The sequence below is a fragment of the Xiphophorus hellerii genome, chromosome 2 (genome assembly GCF_003331165.1).
Source record: "Xiphophorus hellerii strain 12219 chromosome 2, Xiphophorus_hellerii-4.1, whole genome shotgun sequence".
Taxonomy (NCBI): Eukaryota; Metazoa; Chordata; class Actinopteri; order Cyprinodontiformes; family Poeciliidae; genus Xiphophorus; species Xiphophorus hellerii.
Window position 1 is genome coordinate 16,970,978 of NC_045673.1, and position 21,708 is coordinate 16,992,685.

Below are 21,708 nucleotides of genomic sequence, written 5' to 3' on the forward strand. Positions count from 1 at the left end.
TACTGTATATATATAGACATGCAAATGTGTTTGAAAAATAAGTGGTGCGAAGATGTCAACCGATGTCTAAATATGATAGAAAGGTTGGCAGAGTTCATTAAATGAATTTATGAATCTCCGTTTTGGAGGATAAACTTTAAGAGATAGAGATTCTATGTGACTAAACACAATAAGGTGAACTGAAACGTAAAAAAGAATAGACAGAGATTATTTGTTTTGATATTTTTCCTACAAAAATGACTGGTGTGACCACAAAAAGCAAGAAGCATGACCTTCTTGCCCTTATTCCTTAAAGAAGACACTTCAAAGACTTCATGAGCTGATTTGGACTGTCCGAACATTAAAAATCTTGTCTCTGATTTTATCAAAGGAACAGAGACATTTAAACCTTTCAGCGCTTTTTTAAACACGTAAATCCTGATCCCCGCATCTCGCTCAACCAATAAAGCCTGATCCACAGTTGTGCACAAACGAATGAAGTGAACAGTTTGGCTGAACATGAAAGTAAACCGTTATGTAAGTCTGAAAGCCTGTTCATCTTTTAACAGCACTAAAAACCAGCTGTGTCGCTGTCAGACTTACATTTGCATGCGTGAGCCTATCATCTCTGCCCAGAGTGTTTGGTCTTCATAGAAGCTAATTTATTCAATGGCACAATGAACTTTCACTTCCCCTTCAAAAATAAAACAGGTATTGTATCGTGTGATCAGATTTTTGCATGTCACAGTGACAGAAATAGTCAGTGATCCAACAAAAAGGGGGTAAAAAGAGCTAACTGAGAGTTGGACAACGTCATAATCTAAAGCTGAGATCCAGAGAGGTCAAAAGGTGAGTGCTCCAGGAAGGTCCTTCATAAATTCTGGAATGGTAGGGGAATTTCAAGAGATGGGAAGACATGGAAAGCTGGCCATTTAGACAAACAAGCCACTTGTATCTGTGCAAATTAATGATTTCCAGAATTTACCAGGAAACAATGAGTAACTAGCTTGGAACCTGCACTACACAGGGACTTTAATTATAATGTGGACAAACCTAATCTGACTCTGGTATGAGATAAACATCATGCTTTTTATGTCAACCCCTCAAGTAACCCATCTCTGTCCTAAGGCTTGCATGAATTGAACACAGAAGTCAAATTTTACAGTTAATTATTAATGGTCAGCTTCCATTTATATCAGATATTCCACCTAGCTCTTATCACGTTATGTATCTGGTGGCTTGTGACAAAAACAACCTTTGTTAATAAAAATGTTTGTTCCGTTTATTTGTTTCTGGCTAACCGTGTTTGAGACGAGTCAGTTCCACATTCGCTCATGTTACCTATGTTGACATTATGAGATGTTCCTTGCTGTTGAACAAACAGGTGTTCGATGATGCGGTGGGGGGGGAAAAAAGAGAGAACAGAGCGGCTTTACAGAGTCATGTCACTGTGAATTGCTCCGTTTGTGCAGAACTGAAAATATACATTTCCACAGGGAACCGAAGTTTTTGTTACTGCAAATCTTGCATAGCATGAGTTTTCTTTGAGATTTTCACAACGTGATAACCTTGAGAAAAAATACTAGTTCCCAGCTCCTAATTAGTTCCCAATTCTAATTGAATTTATTCAAACTAGAAAAGAAAATATTATTCCTACCACTGTGACCCTCTGTGACGTTGTTATTGTAATTTAGATTTTTGATCGACAGCTCAAAACACTTCGTTAGAAATATTAGCTGGTTTAGAAAGTTATGTTCTTAGCTTCTACAACGTAACTGTTTGTGTTTTTGAGATCAGAAATATTTCCAAAAAGCATAATAGGTCTGTTTTTGTAAGCAATAAAAAAGCAGTTTAGCAGTTATTTTTTCATTCAGCTGAACAGCAGTGCACAGCAACAGGTAGGGGAGGGACTGCACTGAGGAACTCTGTTCTAGATAGCTGGAGAAAACTTCTCTGTCAACTCATTTAACTTTACAGGAAATTTGAAGACACTTGATGTATTTTTGTTTTCCTTTTTTAAGTGTTGGTGTTTGGTTTAAACCCCCATGTTTAAAGGATAAACCCCATATGTTGTTCTGCTACAAAATTCAGAAAACCTTGCCCAGCTTTCACATTTAGTATTGCTGAAGTTCTGCTTCTAGATGCTCTTTCTCTGATTGCACAAACTAAACTAGACCAGCACAAACTAAACTAGATATAAACTGGACATAAAACTGGACATAAAAGGAGCACATCCTCCAGTATAAACAGATTCCTGAGTAATTCTTTAGCCAAAAACTCAAAGCATTGGTTCGACCATTCTACTGGCTCTTGACCAGACTTGGCTGAAAAAGGGGGTCTGAGCAGGACCTCATTCCATTCCCGACCCCTTTGTGTTGGCCACACGTCTCCTCAAATGCCATTCTCAACCTCGGTCAGTCACCCCTCCATCCATCCCTCAACCGGCAAACCAGTGGGACGAGGACAGGTGGATCTCAGGGAGGCTGCTTGGATGCCACTGACTCTTTGTTATGATAGTTCCCTAGTTGGGAGGACAGCATTTTTAAAATTGTTTCACCCTAGAAACTTCTAAAAAAAAATTTTTTTTAATTGTCTCATTTGTCTAGGTTTTGTGCTTAGAGGGAAATTTTCTAAAAAAAACTGGATGAGTCTTTTTGACTGTAAACTGAAATAAATCAGTACAGTTTTTGAATTTTCCACCTGCATCAAGTTGAGTCCAAAAAAACAAATCAAGTTAATTATCTGATCTTCATAGGTAAAAAATAATGATAATAATAAATTTATTATCATTATATACTTAAAGTATACTCAACTGCAGAGTATACTTGCATCTGCGTGCAGTTTAAAAGCAGCTCAATGTGACATATTTTTCTCAATTAATTCTCAATTAATGTTAACTCCAGACACCTCCAGCTGAAATAGGTTATATAACTTACCAATGTCCGCTAAATACTATCTGTATATGCTGACATCTTACAGCCTGTTTTCAGGGTGAACTTGCAGGACCGTCGGTTCTGGATATGTTGTGGATTTTACTTTCAATCGTTTCTCCATTTTTAAATTATCTTTCACAAAGGGAAATAGTTTATTTTAAATTATTTTCAGACCTCTTTAAACTACTGCAAAACTACTGTTTTCTTTCTGGAGGCATCAGACAGATCATTGATCTCATCACGGCGTTCACGCTAACTTCAACATATAGGAACACATCAAATCAAATGGCTGAAGTTTGAACATGACAAACTCTCCTTAAAACTGCAAAGTAATGACGTTCTCATCATGCGCCTGTGTATTGTTTCTAGTGGAAATACACAGGGAGGTGTCCTAATATATTCCTGAGCAGAAATTGCATTTTTTATATATATTAAATGTTTAAAAGACATATATTTTTCAGTTCTGCTGCTAACTTGAATTTGCCAGAATTAACATGATTTTAAAAAAAGGTATTCACACAGGTTGTCCTCCTTTTTTTCCACGACTGTATATATAACTTGATTAGTATATTTTCTAGTTTGAGTCTCAATAGTTTATCACAGTTAAATCTTTCCATCTTAATCAGTTAAAACTTTACATCTCTTAACCTCACCACAGATATTTTTTTTTACACTTTTTGTACATACTCTTCATAGTAATCCTGTCAAACCGGGTCTAACTAGTATTTTAGTTACAATGTATTAATCTGAGTCCAGCTGTAAAGTTACCCGCTTTTCAGTCTTTTACAGTCTAAAATAATCAAACGTTTTTCAAGTGCATGTAGATATATCAACAGATGTCCAACTACATTCTTTATAACACCAAACAAATAGTCGACTATAATAAGTTCATTGAGTTCAAACAGATTTTTGGTTGAGGCAAAACTCAACAACTAGTTGTTATGAATCATTTATAAACTGAAAGCACGTCAAATTACAATAGATTAGTATTTTCTCTGACTTCTGGTAAATAGTTCAAGACGGTTCACTGCAGTTTTATATGCTGCCTTGATTTGTTTGACGCCAGTTTACATCCTTATAATATTTCGACAACAGAAACATTTTTGACACTTCTGAGCATATTTGGGACTAAAATGTAAGAAATAATAATGCCAACGTTTATTTCCCTTGTCAGCACCCATGAACAGCTTACCAACATCAATTTTCTCCAGATTTATTAATTATTTCCGTCGATCCGAAAGTAGCAAGAGCCCCACAGCTATACCTACTTTAAGCTATTGTGAGCTAAGCAAAACCTTCTTAATCAATATTTGTGCATTTTTGTACCTGTAAGTCTGTTAAATTATGAAAAAACAGCACATTTTCTCCATAATTTAAAATTAAAAAAAAATCTAGTGTCCTAAATTTGTTTTGTTCTATATCTACAATTTATGTACCTTACCTACTTCTGTGAAGGAAGCAATTTTTTTTTGCAATGTATGTAACTATAAATATGTTAATTCATATATGTTCCCTTTATTAAATAAAATCCTGTCAAAAATATATTTCTCATGACTTCAAATATATATTCCGCTGCTGATGACACATTTCTAAGGTCACTAATAAGCAAGCTTTATTAGTGACCTACAAGTAATCTCTCCTGTGGTTCACACCCACCAATACTTGGGAACAAAGCAATATTCGGAACAAAGACTCTTTCCTGTCTTGATATAAATGGTTCCAACCATAATTAAGTTTTTTTTTGTTTTTTTTCTCACATATCATCTGCTTTTCCTGGAAAAGCTAGAACTGAAAAAAGTTGTAACCCTGAACTTTTTTTTTTTTTTTTGGCTTTTGAAATGTATGCACAGTTTATGGCTGTAAAGATGTGGTTACTATTTCTGTCCAATAAATAGTCCTTTATATTGTATTTTCTCCAATTCAACACATCCCTGACAAAACTAACCAACATAGGAACAAAAGTTCATATTTGTTCTCACATTATCTTCAGTTGAAGCCACTTCCTAAATAAAGGTCCTAGTTTTACTGTCTGTGTGAAGCTCTACCTGCGCAACAGGTGCAGTCGCACCTGTCAGATTAAACCTGACTTGACTCTTAAAAAAACAAAACAAAACAAAAAATAACACCCCAATCTGTTACCTCTATATTTTTTGGTGGAGGGATTTCAAAAACTTACCATCTTGTTCAAGTCTGAGTAAAATGTTGAAATAAAAGAAGTTTTCCTACCGGGAGGAGAGCGCTGAATACCAGAAGCGTCCACAGAGTGAAGCTGAAGCGCCGGAGCGACTTCATGATGCCGCACTCTTGATGGACTCGAAAACAAAACAAAAAAAGATTCTTGGTGTCTTTGCTTCCTTCTACTCGCTGAAGGTCTTCATGTTCAGACTTCCTGGCTTGAAAACGCTAGCTCCCTCCTGGTCCCTAACGCTTCTCTTTCGGCCGGACGCCAGCGACATCAGTAAAGTTAAAAGTGAGAGGAGAGAAAGTTTTTCCTCCTCGCTGGTTAACGGAGGGGCGGAGCGTCATGACTGTGCCACTCCTCTCATCAGCAGCAGCAGCAGTTTTTTTTATTTTTTTTTATCAGCGTTATTCAGGCGTCTTGGGAGGAAATGCTCTGTTCTGTAAGCCTTCGAGGAAAGGCCTCTTCGTGTCCCCGCATTTTAATCGAGAAAGCACAACGAGTCGCCCCGCATGCTCGCTATAACCTCAAGTGAAGGAATGCGGCCTGGAGACCTTTGGGCCTGCAGAGCGGATGAATTCAGGCTGTTTCTGCTGCAGGCGGCTCCGCTCCTGACAGGTGATGCTGCACTTCCTTTGGGTTCACACGGGCACACGACCACGAGTGCGTGGAAAGAATTGGTGGGTTTTTCAGACTTGAGTCAGTGGGGGGGGCAAATGCGTGTCATGGGGCTCCTCATGTGATTCCCAGTGAGGCGTCGGTTTTATTGAAGGAAAAAAAACAAACAATCTGAGTTGAGGGTGCATTTGCTTGTAATTCAGTGTCTGAAAAGCGGCCATTTACATTTAATGTTTTCTTCACTAATTAATTTATAGAGACGGTACCACAACACACACCTCTGCAACACACTTTTCAGAAGTTTACACAACTCCTCCTTGAATTTGCAAACATATTCGTCCCTCCTGAACAGGCTTCAGTGTATTTTATGTGATGGATCATCAGACATTTTTTTATACAGTAGATCTGAAAAGTCTGTCCGTTTTAAACATAAAGAAGGCATGATTTTTTATTTTTTTTTTTTTGGTCCAGTACCATACAAACTCAATTAAGCGCAGTCATTGTGATTGTGACAAAAACGTGTAAAAGTTTAAGGCATGTAAATACACCAAATAGAGCCAAGTTCATTTATTTATTTATTTTTCTAAATATCTTTCCAAACTCGGATCTTCAAAACTGATTTAAAGTATGAATTCAGAAGAGTGCAAACAACACGCAGGGCCGTCTGAGAGCACCTGAGTTCAACAGGAACATCTTTGAAAGGAAACCTAAATATATTGAGGTTTTGAACACCACTCATGTTAGTGATGCACTGGCCACAGATTGCATGCCATCACCAGCTTTAGATAATGATGGCATGCAAATTATGAGGAAGAGACGAAAAAACCAGGAAGAGCAACAGCAGCTTCTCTTTTGGCAGCAGGTGAGGACTAACTGTCCCATTACACCAGAAAACACAAATCCAGAAAGACGGAGAAATTCATTGATTTTTATGAGCATTAATTGAGTTACATCTTAGTTCCTGCCATCAAGCTTTTAAACAGTAGCCTGAGAAAGTCGTCACATTTTTTAAAAAGTATTATTATTACTATGAAACATTCTATTCATGAAGGACATGGAGGTTCACTCTGCATTGTAATTAGTCAAATTTGTCCAACTTGTTGATTTATTGAGTGATTGCCAGGCAATTTATGTATCCTCTGAGTAAAGATAGAGACAGTCACAACAAATCTACAGTGTACCATAAATCACACTTCATGGTATTTGTCTTGAGACGGTGATCATAGGGCAACACAGACACTCGGGACAGAAAACCGTGGACACACACTCACACTTGAAGGGGAATTTAGAGCAACTTGTTAATCTAATGTTCTTCAACTCTGGGAGAAAGCCAGAGTACCTGGTGTGAACTCACACTTGCACTGGGAGAACATGCAATGCTGCAGAAGGGAGCAGAAGGCCGACAGGTCCTGAGAAATTAAGATGAGCGTCAGAAGGAACATTTACCAAAGCAGCTATGGTTGTCCTTAATATTTCCTCATATTGTATTTGTAGCACAGTGTTAAAAGGTCAACCAGTCATTGTTCATTACTGCTGGTATAAGTGGCTAAATTTGTCACATTATGGCAAAATAAAGAAACAGTCCTCAAACAGTAAGGCACATTGGTTTGCCTTCTGGTGTAAACAGATTTACAACGAGAAAAAAAACATCAAGTTGACTTTAATAACTTAACAGCACAGCAGGCCATATTGGTCTTAGACAATGGAGGACTATCAACTACTAAGGAAACGTTTATAAGGTTCTGAATTTTAAAGAAGTAAAAGTGAATTTCTAAAAAAAAAGTCTATCATTATTTGGGCATTTAACACATCTTGTCAAAATGTATCATTTATGGCCATGCATACACACAAAATGTGAATACTTTTCAGTAGGAGCGTCGCTCAAAGCAGACGATGCAAGAGAGAAATGGACAGAGCGGGAGCTGCATGTAGGGTAAGGGAATTTGTAACGCTCTCCAACTTTAACATATTCTAATTTCTGCATGCATCATCTGACCCGATTTTCCATCAGGTCTAAATTCGTGATGAGAAATGTTGTGAGCCCAAGAATTTAAATCTCAATTTCTAAATAAAACGGAAAAATTCTAAAAGAAAGCCACGCATTTATTTTTTTCTGTGACTACACCAAACCTTCCATTTAAATATTCAATATTAGAAGATATGGAACCAACCTGTCCATTTTTGTCAAACTTGCTGCTCCTCCTACCCAAAACACTGCAGCTCCCTTTGACTGGCCTCTCACCCCACATTGCACCAGCTCTCCTGAAATTTGAATAAAAATAAATAATGCAATGTTGCGTCGAAACAGAGTGCAGAACAAAACATAGCTGTTTTTACACATTTTTTCAGAAAATTACAAGCTATACAACACTTTTTTTAATACCAACAGTCACTTTGCGATGTTATAAACTGCTGATCGTTGTTATTCTGCAAGCCGAATCTCAAAAAATGGAATGTGATCAGTTATTTAAATCTTTCATGAAGTTTGTATTTTTTGCTTTGAAATCCTTTTCAGTTTGACTTTCTGGGCATAAAATGGAAAGAAAAAAAAAAAGCCAAAGCAAGAATGGATTGATGGATCTTGCTGCAGAACAATCTTTCCTCTTTCGCAACACTGCAAAAACTATTTAGAGTGCGGGTTTTATTACATGCAACACTTAGGTTTTGGAAGGAAATATCTGGAGAATCAAAATGACTTAGCAGTTTGCAGCACTTGAAAATAGCAAGGGTGCTTTTCTGGCTGAGAATCTTTCTAATGTTCCTTTTGCAAAATTAACACTTCTTAATTCTTGTGCTGCTAAAGATGTGTGGTGTTGAGTGGGTGATTTGCCGACCTTTAAATAGTTCGCTGGATGCCAGAGCTGCTAGTGCTTTGTGACAGATAGTTTCATAATGGCTGTTAAAAGAGGCCTGCCGATGGTATCTAATGGAGACCGAGATGAGATTGAACTGGTCGCTGTGACCACCATTCCCAAGGAAATGTTATATAACCCTCCTGGGATTGTTGCAACTCACAAAGCTTCTTTTTTCTTCTTCTTCTTTTTCTCTGTAAGTTTCTCTTTCCTTTGGCACATTTGTTGGAAGCTGCAGTTTATAGGCATGTGTTTTTAAATGTTTGCGCTGAGTGTGCTCGGTCATGTGATCAGGAGTGGAGTATTTTCATGTGAGAGATGATGCTCAGGGACAGAAGGAATGTGATGCTATCTGGATGGATTTGTAAACATGTGCACAGTCATTAAATTTGTGGTGTAAACATCACAGTCTGATTAAACTGCTTTCAGGTCGTACCTGGAAATGTGATGCTCAGCTTTTCGTGTCCCACAGGTGTTTATTATTTAATTTTAACACGTGATTTCATCACATTTAAGTCAACGTTGTTTGAACACTGTGTCCTAAAATTAGTTTAAGATGCTATTCAGGAAGTGTTGAATTAGTTTTTTATTTGTTTACATTTTGTAGTTTTTTTTCTCTAATTAATAGTTATGCAATTGCTGTTAAAATATCAGCATGTTAAATTGTAACATATTTTCCAGACATAGAGCTTAGCTCCTATAGATCCAGGAGTACTTTTCAATGTGAATGTACTGTGTGTCTGTTCTGTATTCTCAAATCCCAGATCAGTTTCATCAAGTTGGACGCTCATCTGATGCAGATTCTACTGGAGATTTCTTCCTTTTTTCCTTCCAGTGTCGCCACATGCTTGTAACGTGGGATAGGTGCAAAGTTAACAACTAAAAGGAGTCCACTGTCCTCTTCATCTGGAGGAGGGATGTCCGAGCTTCAATCCAATTGGCTTGGTTTCCTTTAATTGAATGTTGTTGTTTTTTTTTTAAAAAGTGACAAAAAAGGATAGATCAAAACCATAAATCATTTTTCCTCTTCACAACTATGCACTTCTTTGTGCTGGTTATACAATCTGGAACGATCAAAGCTGTGTGAAAATGTTTGCAAAGCAGAAGTTGGCACAATGATGGATTGTCAACCTATCAAGGGTGCAGTCCACCCTGTTTCACACAAAGGACTGTTGGAACTGGCTCTTGTGACCATAAACATGTCAAATGGAAAGTTTCCATTTAAAAGAAATGTGAAGGAATATAATCAGACTGGAAATCTATAAATCTAAGATTTAAAAAAAAGTGGGATCTAAGTAGTCTTCCACACATTCAATAACTTGTTAAATGTTCAACTTTTTAATGCTGGGGAATTCAGGACACAGTGAGACAACAATGAAACGGAAGAAATTAAGCTTTTAAAATGGTCTTGATTGTATAATAATGGCAATAATACTGAAAAGTTAATATTCTTTTCTCGGTAAAAAGATGATTACAGTATTAAAAAACTCAGAGAAGTATGTCTTTTCCTTTAAATTTGCTAACATTGTAAAACAAAATGTTCTGAGTTTCAAATCTCAGTCAAACCAGTTGGGTTGGAAGTTGCACTGTAGTGGTGATATCTCACCACAATGCTAATAACGTGGTGCATTATCACTTTTAATCACAGGTTTTTAGTTTAGAAGAGTTTCCCTTCCTAAGACTAAAGAACAAAAAATAGTTAAGACATTTATTAGTCTATGCTTGCTTCTTTGAGCTTCAACATGTTTCAGGCTAATGGCATTGCATGACCCTTTCTACTCTGAATAGATGTAAATGCGCAACACAGTTGTGTTTATGTTTTACTCGTTCACAAGGCCATATTGTGACGTACAAACCCTGACATATCAGCAGTGTCATAAACTAAAGACAATGCAAGTCAGTGCTCTTGTTGATGCTGTTCTTCTTTGGACTACACCAAGCTTGGGAGCATAAACCTATTTGTCAATGCCGACTTCTGGTGGAGAGACATTATCACATTTGCATGTAGAGATAAACTCCTCTGTTTTATCACAGTTGTGCTGCTAGATGACATTAAAGGAACAGGTCAGACTTCTATTTTAAGGGAGATTTTGGGGAACTGTTAAGTGCTGCCACAATTTGGAAGAAAAATTGTTTCTCACCACAGCATTTTGCTAACAGTTTGCCAAAGTTGGTCCATTTCCGGGACATTTCCTCCCTCTCTGAGCAGGTGTAATCGCAAAACTTTCACATGGGGTCAGGCTGAATACAGGATTGCTGATTCTGACTCTGCCTTGTTTGTCTGTCGGACTGTTATGTCAGGTTTGCTACGAACTTGTATTGTTTGTGTGTTAAAGGCCATGCAATAGCAGAAGTATAATCTCACATTGAAATCTAACAGTGACCTTTTCATATTTTTTCCTATCCACTATTGTTCTCTTTACTTTATTTGCTTGCAAGACAAACTCATGTTTGTCAAAGTGCAGTAATAAACATAATGAACTGCAGTTATGAGCAGGTTTAGCTGGCTAGGTCATTTCAGTTTCAGAGATGGGTTTCAGTGTAGCATCATATTTATGACGCAGGGAAACTAAAAGTCATTAATAAGTTATTTATTGTACTTTGACATGCCATTTCAATTAAAAACATGAATTCTGAATTTTGTTTAACAAATAAAAGAACATCATTGAAATGTTAATAAGTGTGGCAGCTGGAATTTTGCAAGTAAATAAGTAAATAGATTATTTCTTGTTCATACTCAAATTATTTATTATATTCTTTTGTGCTGGACTATGTTCCTATGATGAAATGTGATTTTGAAGATCAATTTGAGTATGCTGATCGATCATCAGCTTACGTTGTGCAACCAACAGGCCGATTAACATGTCGTGGTCACTGTGTCTTCATCACGTCAAAGTAGAAAAACCACATAGGCTGGAAAACAAATACTTTCCTTATGGTGTCAATGAATGTGTAGAGAGAGTGTTGTGGTAAATGAAGCTGATTTCACATAGACCTCCATGGCACTTTTGGGACTATATTCAGTTCATAGTGATACAAATATGCATTATAAAAATATAGCCATTAAGTTCAACACTGCTGAGAAATAAAACCCTGCAGTTTAACTGAATTTACTCTATTTAATCTATTGTGGGCAAGATGCTGACTGCTTGTAACTTTTCTACAAAATCCCATTTTAAAACATTCAAAGCTGTCTCTTTAAATGTAAAGAACATGCTATGATTTCACATTGTATTCGAATACTTGATACTGTACAAAGTGGAATAATAACTGAAACAGGACAACAGAGAATTTAAGTTATTCCTGGTTACATGAAAGTTTCTGTCTGGGAGGTTTTAAGATCTTCAAAGTCCAGCACAAACAAACACAGAGTGACCCTGAGTGGCTTGAGCTCTCCGACCAGCCCTTAAAAAGCTGCTAAGTTAAATGTTTGCTGTATTTGCTTTAAAGAAGATATCATCAGCAAGTGAACCAAAACATTCAGACTTCCAGGTCTAAAAATATAAAGAATGGAGAACTTCCTAATTCAGCCAAGTTCGGTGGAGCTTGTAGCCTGACAGCCAAAAATGTAAGCCAAAGCGTTTTATCAGTGATGACAGATGCAAGCGGGCGATATTTAGAAGTGGTACTTCGTTATCAGAATTGTAGGAGGACGTGTAAAGATAAAAGCGTTTTGTTCACGATTGAGGAAAAAAGTGGGATGATGTTTCCAGACAGCGTTCCCCATCTTTTCCTCAACCATCTGTGTGATAAAACGTTCCTTCTCTGAAATAGATTATCAGCGTCTGTCTTTCCAGAATAGGAAAAGAAAAAGGAAAAAAACTCCAGTGTTTGAAGCTTCTCTCAATCTGTTTCCAGCTCAGATAATGTGTCTCCTTCACAGCCTGGGAAGCACTTCAGAGGCAGCTACTCTTCTAAATCTTTTTACATGTTTGTTAAAATTTTTAGCAGCAGGTGCTAAACCAAGGTATTTTATAAAAAGGAAAAAAAGCAGAACTTTTTCATATGCAACCGGTTACTGGTACAGAGAATGGAGAAGCCAGCAGTGATGAATCACCACAGCAGAGTGTGATGGGCTGGGACATCTATCAGCAGCACAGTTATGTGGTAAGATCCACCCTGAAAAAACCACACTTCATGTACAGTAAACCTCACTGCTTCCGCACTGTTAGGATTAAGACACATAAAAACCCTCCCACCCCCCGTCAGATATGTTCTTATGTTTCATACTTTTTAACCATAAATCATTATATGTCTCCTTTTCTTGAACCCATTCATCTTTTTACCTTTCACATTTTTTGGAAATCAAAGGTAGGCTTAATAAAAGATTTCTTCTGGGCCCTTATTTTCAGTTTCGGTGTGAAATTTTGTTTTCATCTGATAACATTTTCTTTTAACCCGATCACATCTCAGCTCTCTCCCTCTCCCCACTTCCTGACAGGGTTTAAGTAGCCTTGGAATGAGGGAGGAGCTGCCCTCTGTTTGTAGGTCATTACCCAGTGAGATGGGATCCACACTGTGAGGTTTACAGAGAGCCTCCAGGGAGCTCCCATGGAGACTGAAACCACCATGTGCAGAATGTTTTTTAAATACTCGACTCCACTTTTTTTTTTTTCTCCCAGTGTACAGCTTGTCAAGCTACTGGAGTGTGTATCTGCAGTATTGTATTTTATAGCACTAACATCAAGCACATTCCTCAATAATTAGCTACAAAAACACAATTGACATGCCTAGAGTTTCCTAACACAGCATGAAAGAAATTGGATGGAGATTTTGTCATCATGTTGCCTGAAAATCTGTAAACAAATTTGAAATGACTGTTAAGTATTTCATGAACAAAAACATTTAGGTTGTCACGTCACAATGACACTCTTTTAATAGTCATACCAGTTAATCATTCTGTGAGAACCTATAATGAATAAACCTATAATGAATAGTTACAGTTTGGAAGAGAACCACTTTTATTTCATTAAAACATGAATTAAATTGTAAGTGAAGTTTTTACAACTCAATTAATTATGATGTGATTAACTATTCACAAATCCTTCATGAACTTTATTGTTTTTCCACAGTGGGTGAACTGGAAAAACATTTAAATGGTTATATTACAAAAAATCTTTGGTATCATTTAGCTATTTAGAAGTCAAATTGTCTTTTTAAGGCACTTCAATTTAAGATCAGCAATATTAATGATGTGTCAAGCGGGCGCTGTACCGGTCCGTCGTGGTGAAGAGAGAGCTGAGCCAAAAAGCGAAGCTCTCGATTTACCGGTCGATCTACGTTCCCACCCTCATCTATGGTCATGAGCTTTGGGTCATGACCGAAAGAACGAGATCGCGGATACAAGCGGTCGAAATGGGTTTTCTCCGTAGGGTGGCTGGGCTCTCCCTTAGAGATAGGGTGAGAAGCTCAGTCATCCGGGAGGGACTCAGAGTAGAGCCGCTGCTCCTTCACATCGAGAGGAGCCAGTTGAGGTGGCTCGGGCATCTGGTCAGGATGCCTCCTGGACGCCTCCCTGGTGAGGTGTTCCGGGCACGTCCCACCGGGAGGAGGCCCCGGGGAAGACCCAGGACACGCTGGAGGGACTATGTCTCTCGGCTGGCCTGGGAACGCCTCGGGATTCCCCCGGAGGAGCTAGAAGAAGTGGCTGGGGAGAGGGAAGTCTGGGCCTCCCTTCTGAAGCTGCTACCCCCCGCGACCACAAATGATAAAAAAAATTGCACATTTATAATTTTCACGTAAACATATTCTAACAAACATAATCTAGAGGTAAATAACAGACTCAAAATAAACCGTGTTTGAGATTTGAAAAGTTATCCGAAAAGGAAGTCAGAACTTATATTTATTTTCCATTTCATTAATATAGACACTAATTTTCTTGGATGAGATATCATAGCTCAGTGGAAAACTGGGATGTGACTTTAAAGTCCTGGAATTAAATTGATGAAATATGAAGACTGAATTTTTTTGGGCAATTCTATGTGTTGGCAGAAATTACTTTATTATATATTAATAAAAACAGCATCTCTAAAGGATACACTGCTGTTAAAATGCTAAGCTGTAAAAAAGCAAAATGACCCAGTTCTAACCTTTTTTGATATATCTGCAGACTTGCGACTGCACAGCCCTCCCAGTGTTTGTCTCCACGACTCAAAGCAACAAACATGACATATTTCCTGTAATTTGTAGTTCCACAGAAATCCAGAGTCAAGGATCAAAGCCTCTCTGTTTGACTGCTGTCTGTTTTATTCAAAGCGCGTAACTTAACTCTATTTTTCTATCAGTGTGGTTCTCATTTGTGTCTTCACATTGTGCAAATGCTCATAATCACTCTTTTGAGTTTTGAGCCTGAGCGTTTACGTTCCTGCTGTTAGGGCTTGTTGTTTATGTTTGAATGCTGGCGTAAACAGGACTCCTTATCTTAGAATTTTTAAAGTATACAACGTTGAAACGATGCCTTTGCTGATGTGGTGAGATCATTTGTGACAGAGCCCTGCAGTGAGGGTGGAGATGTTATGTTTGCAGTTTCTACTGGGAAAGGCATTGAAATCCCAAGATGTGGGCCGTTTGGTCCTTCTCTTGAAGTCACAAACACAAAAACTTGAAAAGTAATTTGAAAAGAAGTCAGTCTCATGTGAAGTCACATCATTCTTTTTGAGAATAAACTTAAACATTATTTAAAGCACAGTACTTATTTTTTTCTTTTTGAAATGATCTTGTTTAGAGAAATGCAGATTTTAAGCTAATAAAACCTATTAAACTAAAACACATCGACTCTTGATTCAAGTAGATATACTGTATTTAGTTTACTGTGAAAAGGCACTGTACAAAATCCATGTTGATTTGTTATAGAAATTTTGTGATAGAAATGTGTGAAAGTACTCTGTTTTGCATTATATTACATTAAAAAGGAACTAGGTGGAGGCTTTTCTGCTGAAGATCACCATAAAGAAAGACTTTTAAAAAAAAGCATAGTGGCAATAAAAGAAGCAGGACAGAAATAAATTAGAAATGAATGATGCACTATGAGTCAAACTTACTAAATGCCTTAAAATCAAGGACTACTCATGAGTAAAGATCAGGATAACCCCTGACCCTACTCAAAATTAACCATTCATTGAATCTAGACTGGATTAAGAAAAGTGTCATGATGATGAAACTTTGCAAAAATTGAACTAACTGCACCTCAGCATTAACATGTTTGATCTCACCTTATTTACCTCCTCGTCATTACTTTGATTTCATCTTGCTTCCCGCCATGCTGGTCGTTTTACTATGTCATCCATTTGATATTAATGTGGATCCTCAGCTGTCAGCAACTTGCTGTGATTACCTGCTTGCAGAAAGTTGTTTGATCTTGTGAAAAGACTGACATAAAATGGGAAAGCTAAAGACGTGAAAACCAAACAAGACAGAGGAGTAGTGCCTGCTGCTGGCACAACGATATCCATTTTGTGGATAATATCTCTGTAACGGTCTTCCTGCCTTCTTCCCTGCTTAAGAGGCTCTTAGGCTCACTAAAAATCCTCCTCACTACTCTTAGCATTTTGTCACTTTGGGAACTCTGAAAAGGCCTAAGGTGATTTGTGAATAACTTTGATCTAACAAATGTAAAATTCTAAAAAAAAAATGTAAGAATTTGAGAAAGTCCGAGAATTTTCCTACAATGACGCCACTAAGAGATGCTTTTTATTTGAAGATTTTTTTTGAAAATATGGGCCCTGGTATGGTACTGATCACAAATGACATCAAACTATTAAAATTACAACAGCTCACAAGACCATATTAGTTTCAGACAAACAAGAGAGGTAAAGGGGAAACAGTGTGATTTTGTATGTGATCGGCTAATTTAATAATGAAATTATTAACGTATAATTTATTGGCCACCAATAGTTGTTGGCTAACTCAAGATGAACAACTGGTTAGATATAGTGTCAGTGTGAGTCGCTCACAACAGTGTTGCTCACCATGGTGCAACAGGAGATCTATTTCATTCAGAGGCCTTTCCGAATTGTTATTTATTTGGAAGATTTAACTGCAAATCATTGATGACTCAATATTTGTAGCTATTCCGACTGCTGAGCAAGAACTTGGCCCAGATACGTTGAAGCTAGCGAGTGCTAGCTACTACACTGTGTGTAGCCAGATAAAAAAGTAAAATTAAGAAAATAAAAACTACCTTTGAAGCAATGCTGGCTTCTTTCCAATGACTTTGATTCTTCTGCATTTCAACCATCGTTTAAGTGAGTTAAGGTTAGAGACCGGCCGAAGGGACAAAGTCCCCCCGAATCTAAAGTCTCTCTACTTTGTATAGAGATTCTGGGGGTACAACCTCTGGATAGTATCTGGAGAATTTGTTGCTCAAAAGTTTCATTATTTTCATGTGAACAAAGTTAATGTTTCTTGGTAATGTGTCACAACTAATGGTGCCGGAAACCACAAGCAGGAAGTAGACAGAATTTTAATAAACAAACAGGCAAATTCACTGGAGGTGAGGAACCATTGGAATAAATCCAGGATGTAACAGGTTGAATACATGGCAGGAAACAAACAAGAGAATCTGACAAAGGAGTAACATAAAAGGCAGGCTCCAGTGCCGGAGGGTTGATTTCTAGAATAAGTAAGTCTATGTTGCTCTGCGGGGCATCAGTAAAGACTAGGAAACCAGAAAACTGAAAACCTAGAAAATATGACATGAGCATATGTACGGATATATTTCTGTCCACCATGGGACAGAAATATGTTCATCCTGCTATCAACTTTAAACCACTGGAAAGGCTTTTTAAGACATTTTTTAAAAAAGTCATTAAAAAGTTCTGGTAAAAAACTTTACCAGGACTGCAAGTAGTTGTAGAGGACCTTGTCTGTTTGCCATAATAGTATATTTCTGAATTTTCCCATTAACAAAATATGCCTCTTCCAAAATAAGACAAAGTGGGTATAAAAGAATTGCTGTCTTTTAAGTGTTACAAATCATCCCAAAGGGCATTTTGCATCATGTCCTGCATCTTGTAGCCTCTAGCATGTTGCCTGGAGTATAGATTAATTACTTATATTTGTGCAATAAAACCTGTAAAATTTATCAGGAATCTCTAGCAGATTTCATCAGAAAATGAAACAGAAAGTCTACCCCTGGTTAGAAAACTCACAAAGTGTGAGAAGAATATTCAACATGGCTATGGTTTTGCACATTTCCAGGAAATACGGCTGCTTTGTTAGATGCTTACTGACTTTCACGATCATAACTATTTATAATCTTCAGTTTCAAAATCCCCCAAAAACATGCGTCAGTCTTTTGAGAATTTAGAAATGACAAGGCATTGCTGTTTCTCTCTGTTTCAGAGTTTTTCAGTGCATCCAGGCAACAGAGAATGAAACTGCAGAGTTGTTTTAACTGTGAACAGAGTTTTAGTTAGCAGATCTGTCCTGAATAAAATCACACAATGTCCTGTGTCAAAAGCCTCTAATTTGCATTTATTGTTTTAACTTGCAAATATGGGGGTATATATAACCTGTGAAGTGTTATCATGTCACCACAGACAAATGTGTTTTTTTTGTTTGTTTTGATGCGAAATTTGTGTTAGATGTGGTCACAATAAACTTGCGGGTAGGAACTGCATTTTGTTTAGCAGTACGAAAAAAGATAGCATGTCCCCCACAGATCTCAGGACAGCTCCCTAATTCCCTCTGATGCAAATATGCATCGAGATTAGACTGTCTGTCTGTGTTAGGCTGTGCAGTGCGGCTGCAGATAGACGAGCCGCCTTGGATGTGACATGATGAGTCACAGTCAAATCTGAGATTGGCATCAGTTTAGTAAGGGTCAGGAAGACTACAAGCCTAATTAACTTGCTAGAATTTGTGACATAAAATATAATTTGGCTAAATGTTCCACAGATATGCAACAATGACACCTATGTGGGTATTTCCTTCATTTGTGAAAATACCTGCAGTGAGTCTGTAAGACCACTAGATGTCTCTACTTGGTACCACAGGAATGCTGCACTGTTGTCTCTGACAAACACTGAAATGTTTTCATTATGTGGAATTATATTTATTGGTTTAATTGTGTGCAGCGTCTCATTCGCTCCCACAACCACAATTGCAGCATCTGCTAGTGAAATAAAAATGGTATATAAAGTCGGCAAAATGGCTCAGGGAATTGGAAAGTCATGTTAAGATTTTCATTCAGGACTGGTCACGGCCACAGGAAATGCTGCTTCTCTTTCTCTTTTCTTTAATTAGGTCAGATAATACTTTTGTCCTTGTGGTAAAAACAAAGGAGAGAGGGTGAGAAGATAAGGAAGGCCACTGGAGGTCATTTAGCTGATTGGAGCAGGGCAAAGACAAGGACCCTTGGGAGAGATATGTAGAGACTGAGAGATTACTGTGAAGTGAATAATAAATGCTTTTTTTTTTACTTAAGAAAACTGACCAAGATGAAGAAGTACATTTTATATTCCATAAATACATAACATATAAAAAGCCCCTGCAACCAGATCCTTCTAAGTTTTTAAGATATAAACACATCTAATGCCACAGGCGCCTGAAGATTCCAGAGGTTTTGCTGTAGATTCTTTGCACAAGGATCAGCACACTTTAACTGCACTTTTCCTTTTCCTTGTGTAAATTATTAAATGAAATTATTAAAGTCATTTTGTAGATACTTGGCTTCATAAAATATACAAATACATATATCACCATCTCGTTTGGGTGCTGAATTATAGTCAGAAAGGAGTAACTTTGTATTTTAAAAACACAGCTTGTGTCTTTACACTTGGTTCATCTCGACACAGTGGGATCTCACTTCAAGTACAGTATCTTACAACTGTAGCTTTCAGATGTACACTCTATATTCACTATCAACAGTTTTCACTCACATAAATGTCCTGTTCATTTGACTTTTATAATAGTCATCAGATGCTATTTAATCATGTAACATAATCACTGAGCAGTAATACTTTCATTATTTTAGGGATGTGCCCTGCTAGCTATCAGTCAAGGATGGGAGAAAATGCATGCACAATGTACTGTAACTTGTTAAGCATTCAACTGATGCATTCACTTGCACTTGGAAATTTCACATTAACAGCAGATCATCACCATCCTTGACTGCAAAATCTATGTATATACATGTAAAAATAAAATATTCATGGACATATTGCCTTACTTTTTTAGATAATATAATTAGATGTAATAGAATATTTAATCATGTGCAACTTTATATATAAAACATGTCATTTAATTACAGAGTTTTTTTCTGTAACTGTAACATATTGCAATTACTGCTATTTTGTAATTCACATTACTCCTTTCCTTAACTTATTACTCTCAAGACCTGGTCCAAGCGTACAGTCAACCCAACAAAAGAAAATCAGAGCAAATATGTTTTGAAATGACTTGAGTCAGACCTCAGAGCTGATTGTGACTAAAATAAATCTCTGGTTCGTGAACAAAGGCTGTCCTCACAATCTGAGGAATTTGAGAAATTTTTCCAAGGTGAAAAGAGCAAATATTACTGAGTCACAAAGTGGGACGCTGACAGATTCCTGAATACTTTTATCAGTGTGCTTCCTCTGACTGCAGATAATAAAATTCTGGAGAGAGGTCCAGCTAAAGTTCTAACTTGAATCAGACAGAAAATCTTTGGAGAAAGCTGAATGTTCGGATGTTGACAAGAAGACCTTGCAGCCTCAAACTCATGGAGCTCATCAACAAAACGATAAACTGTCAAATACCAGTGGAAGCATTCAATATGCTGGTCAGCAATTACAAGAGGTTCTGATTGCTTTTTTTTGCAAATAAATGGTTTCACCATTGAACATTTAGAAAGATATAAGCATGCTACTTTAAGATGCTATTTTATAATGTTTGTTTTAATTGATACTGCTTTAACATTGTTTGATGATTTAAAAAGGTTGTTTAATCATTACAAACACACTTATGAAAAAGATTAAAGGTTCCATTATTCCCAAACTGTTTCAAAGCATCTTCCGTGAGTGCAGAGTAATCAGTAATCCAAGTTATGTTTGACAAATCCATAATTTATAGATTTTAAACAAGGTGTGAACTAATGCAGTCCAGATTTCTGGGTCTTTAAGCAGCATTATGATTTGTATAATCTTTAGTATGTAGAATCAATGACTGGACAACATGTTTTATTTACAAAAAGGAAGTCTATTTTGCATGATACCAAAAAAAAATGTTAAATATTCTAACATTACATCACCCACTTGCACCAACTTGCACATTAAAAAAAAAAAAATCTTTGTATTTCTTCCATGCTTCAGATCAGTGTAAATATCTTTTGCAAAAATAAAAAAGGAGAAATATTTCAAAAAGTGAGATCCAGTGCTTGTATTTCCTGCCCTAGCATTTGTTTTGATCCTATAGTTGCTGTTTTCTGCGGGTGAGTTCAGAGAGATGACAGGGGAAAGGATACCATATGGCCAGGCAGGAAGGAGGGAGAGGAAAGAGAGAGAGAGCACGATTCACTGAAAGTGGGAGAGACAAGAAATGACAATCAGTCTTAGAGGAGAAAAAGAAAATCAGATACCGTAGGTATCAGGAAATGATGAAGATGATGGAGAGAACAGAACTGGGTAGTGGTGATCGGGGGGCAGGCGGGGTGGTTGAGATAAGAGACGGAGGTGGGTTGGCAGAGCATGCAGCTTGGAGCAGAGGAGGCGACAGTCGGGGGTGTTCACTGCTCAGTGATGTGTTATGATGTGACGCTCTCCTCTTTACACACACACTCACATCTTTGTCACTTAGGAGGACAGTGACTCTGTCATTTATTAATTACGCTATGTTGTAAAATATTAAATAGGAAACATTGGAAGACATCTATTTACATAGCAGGGAATGTTTTGGTGCTGTTGCTATATATACATCTGATGTCATTGGTTCTTGAAACAGAAGAAGGTTGCTGCTTTCACATAGCTGGAGGGAATTTTAACCATTTTTTACATTGATAACTTATTTGGTTCTTCTGTCAATGGATAACTCATCATGAATTGTTCTAGTTATTGAGCTAAATAAGGTCAATTATAATTGGTTACTTTGCTAAAACTTCTGTGGATTTGAGCTGCATTCCAGTTGATTCCAAATGGATCAAGGAATGCACATTGCACAGACAATAACCAGT

The 21,708-nt window shown here is 37.3% G+C and overlaps 1 protein-coding gene across 1 annotated transcript in view; it reads right to left on the reverse strand.

Annotated features, from left to right (window-relative positions):
* The window catches only part of LOC116710676 (receptor-type tyrosine-protein phosphatase eta-like), a 53,547-nt gene extending 47,799 nt beyond the window's left edge, over positions 1 to 5,748 (reverse strand). Inside the window, 1 exon segment of the mRNA XM_032549837.1 lies at positions 5,139 to 5,748. Coding sequence (XP_032405728.1) covers positions 5,139 to 5,204 — 66 coding nt within the window. The 5' untranslated portion in view covers positions 5,205 to 5,748.
* Between the last annotated feature and the right edge of the window lie 15,960 nt (positions 5,749 to 21,708).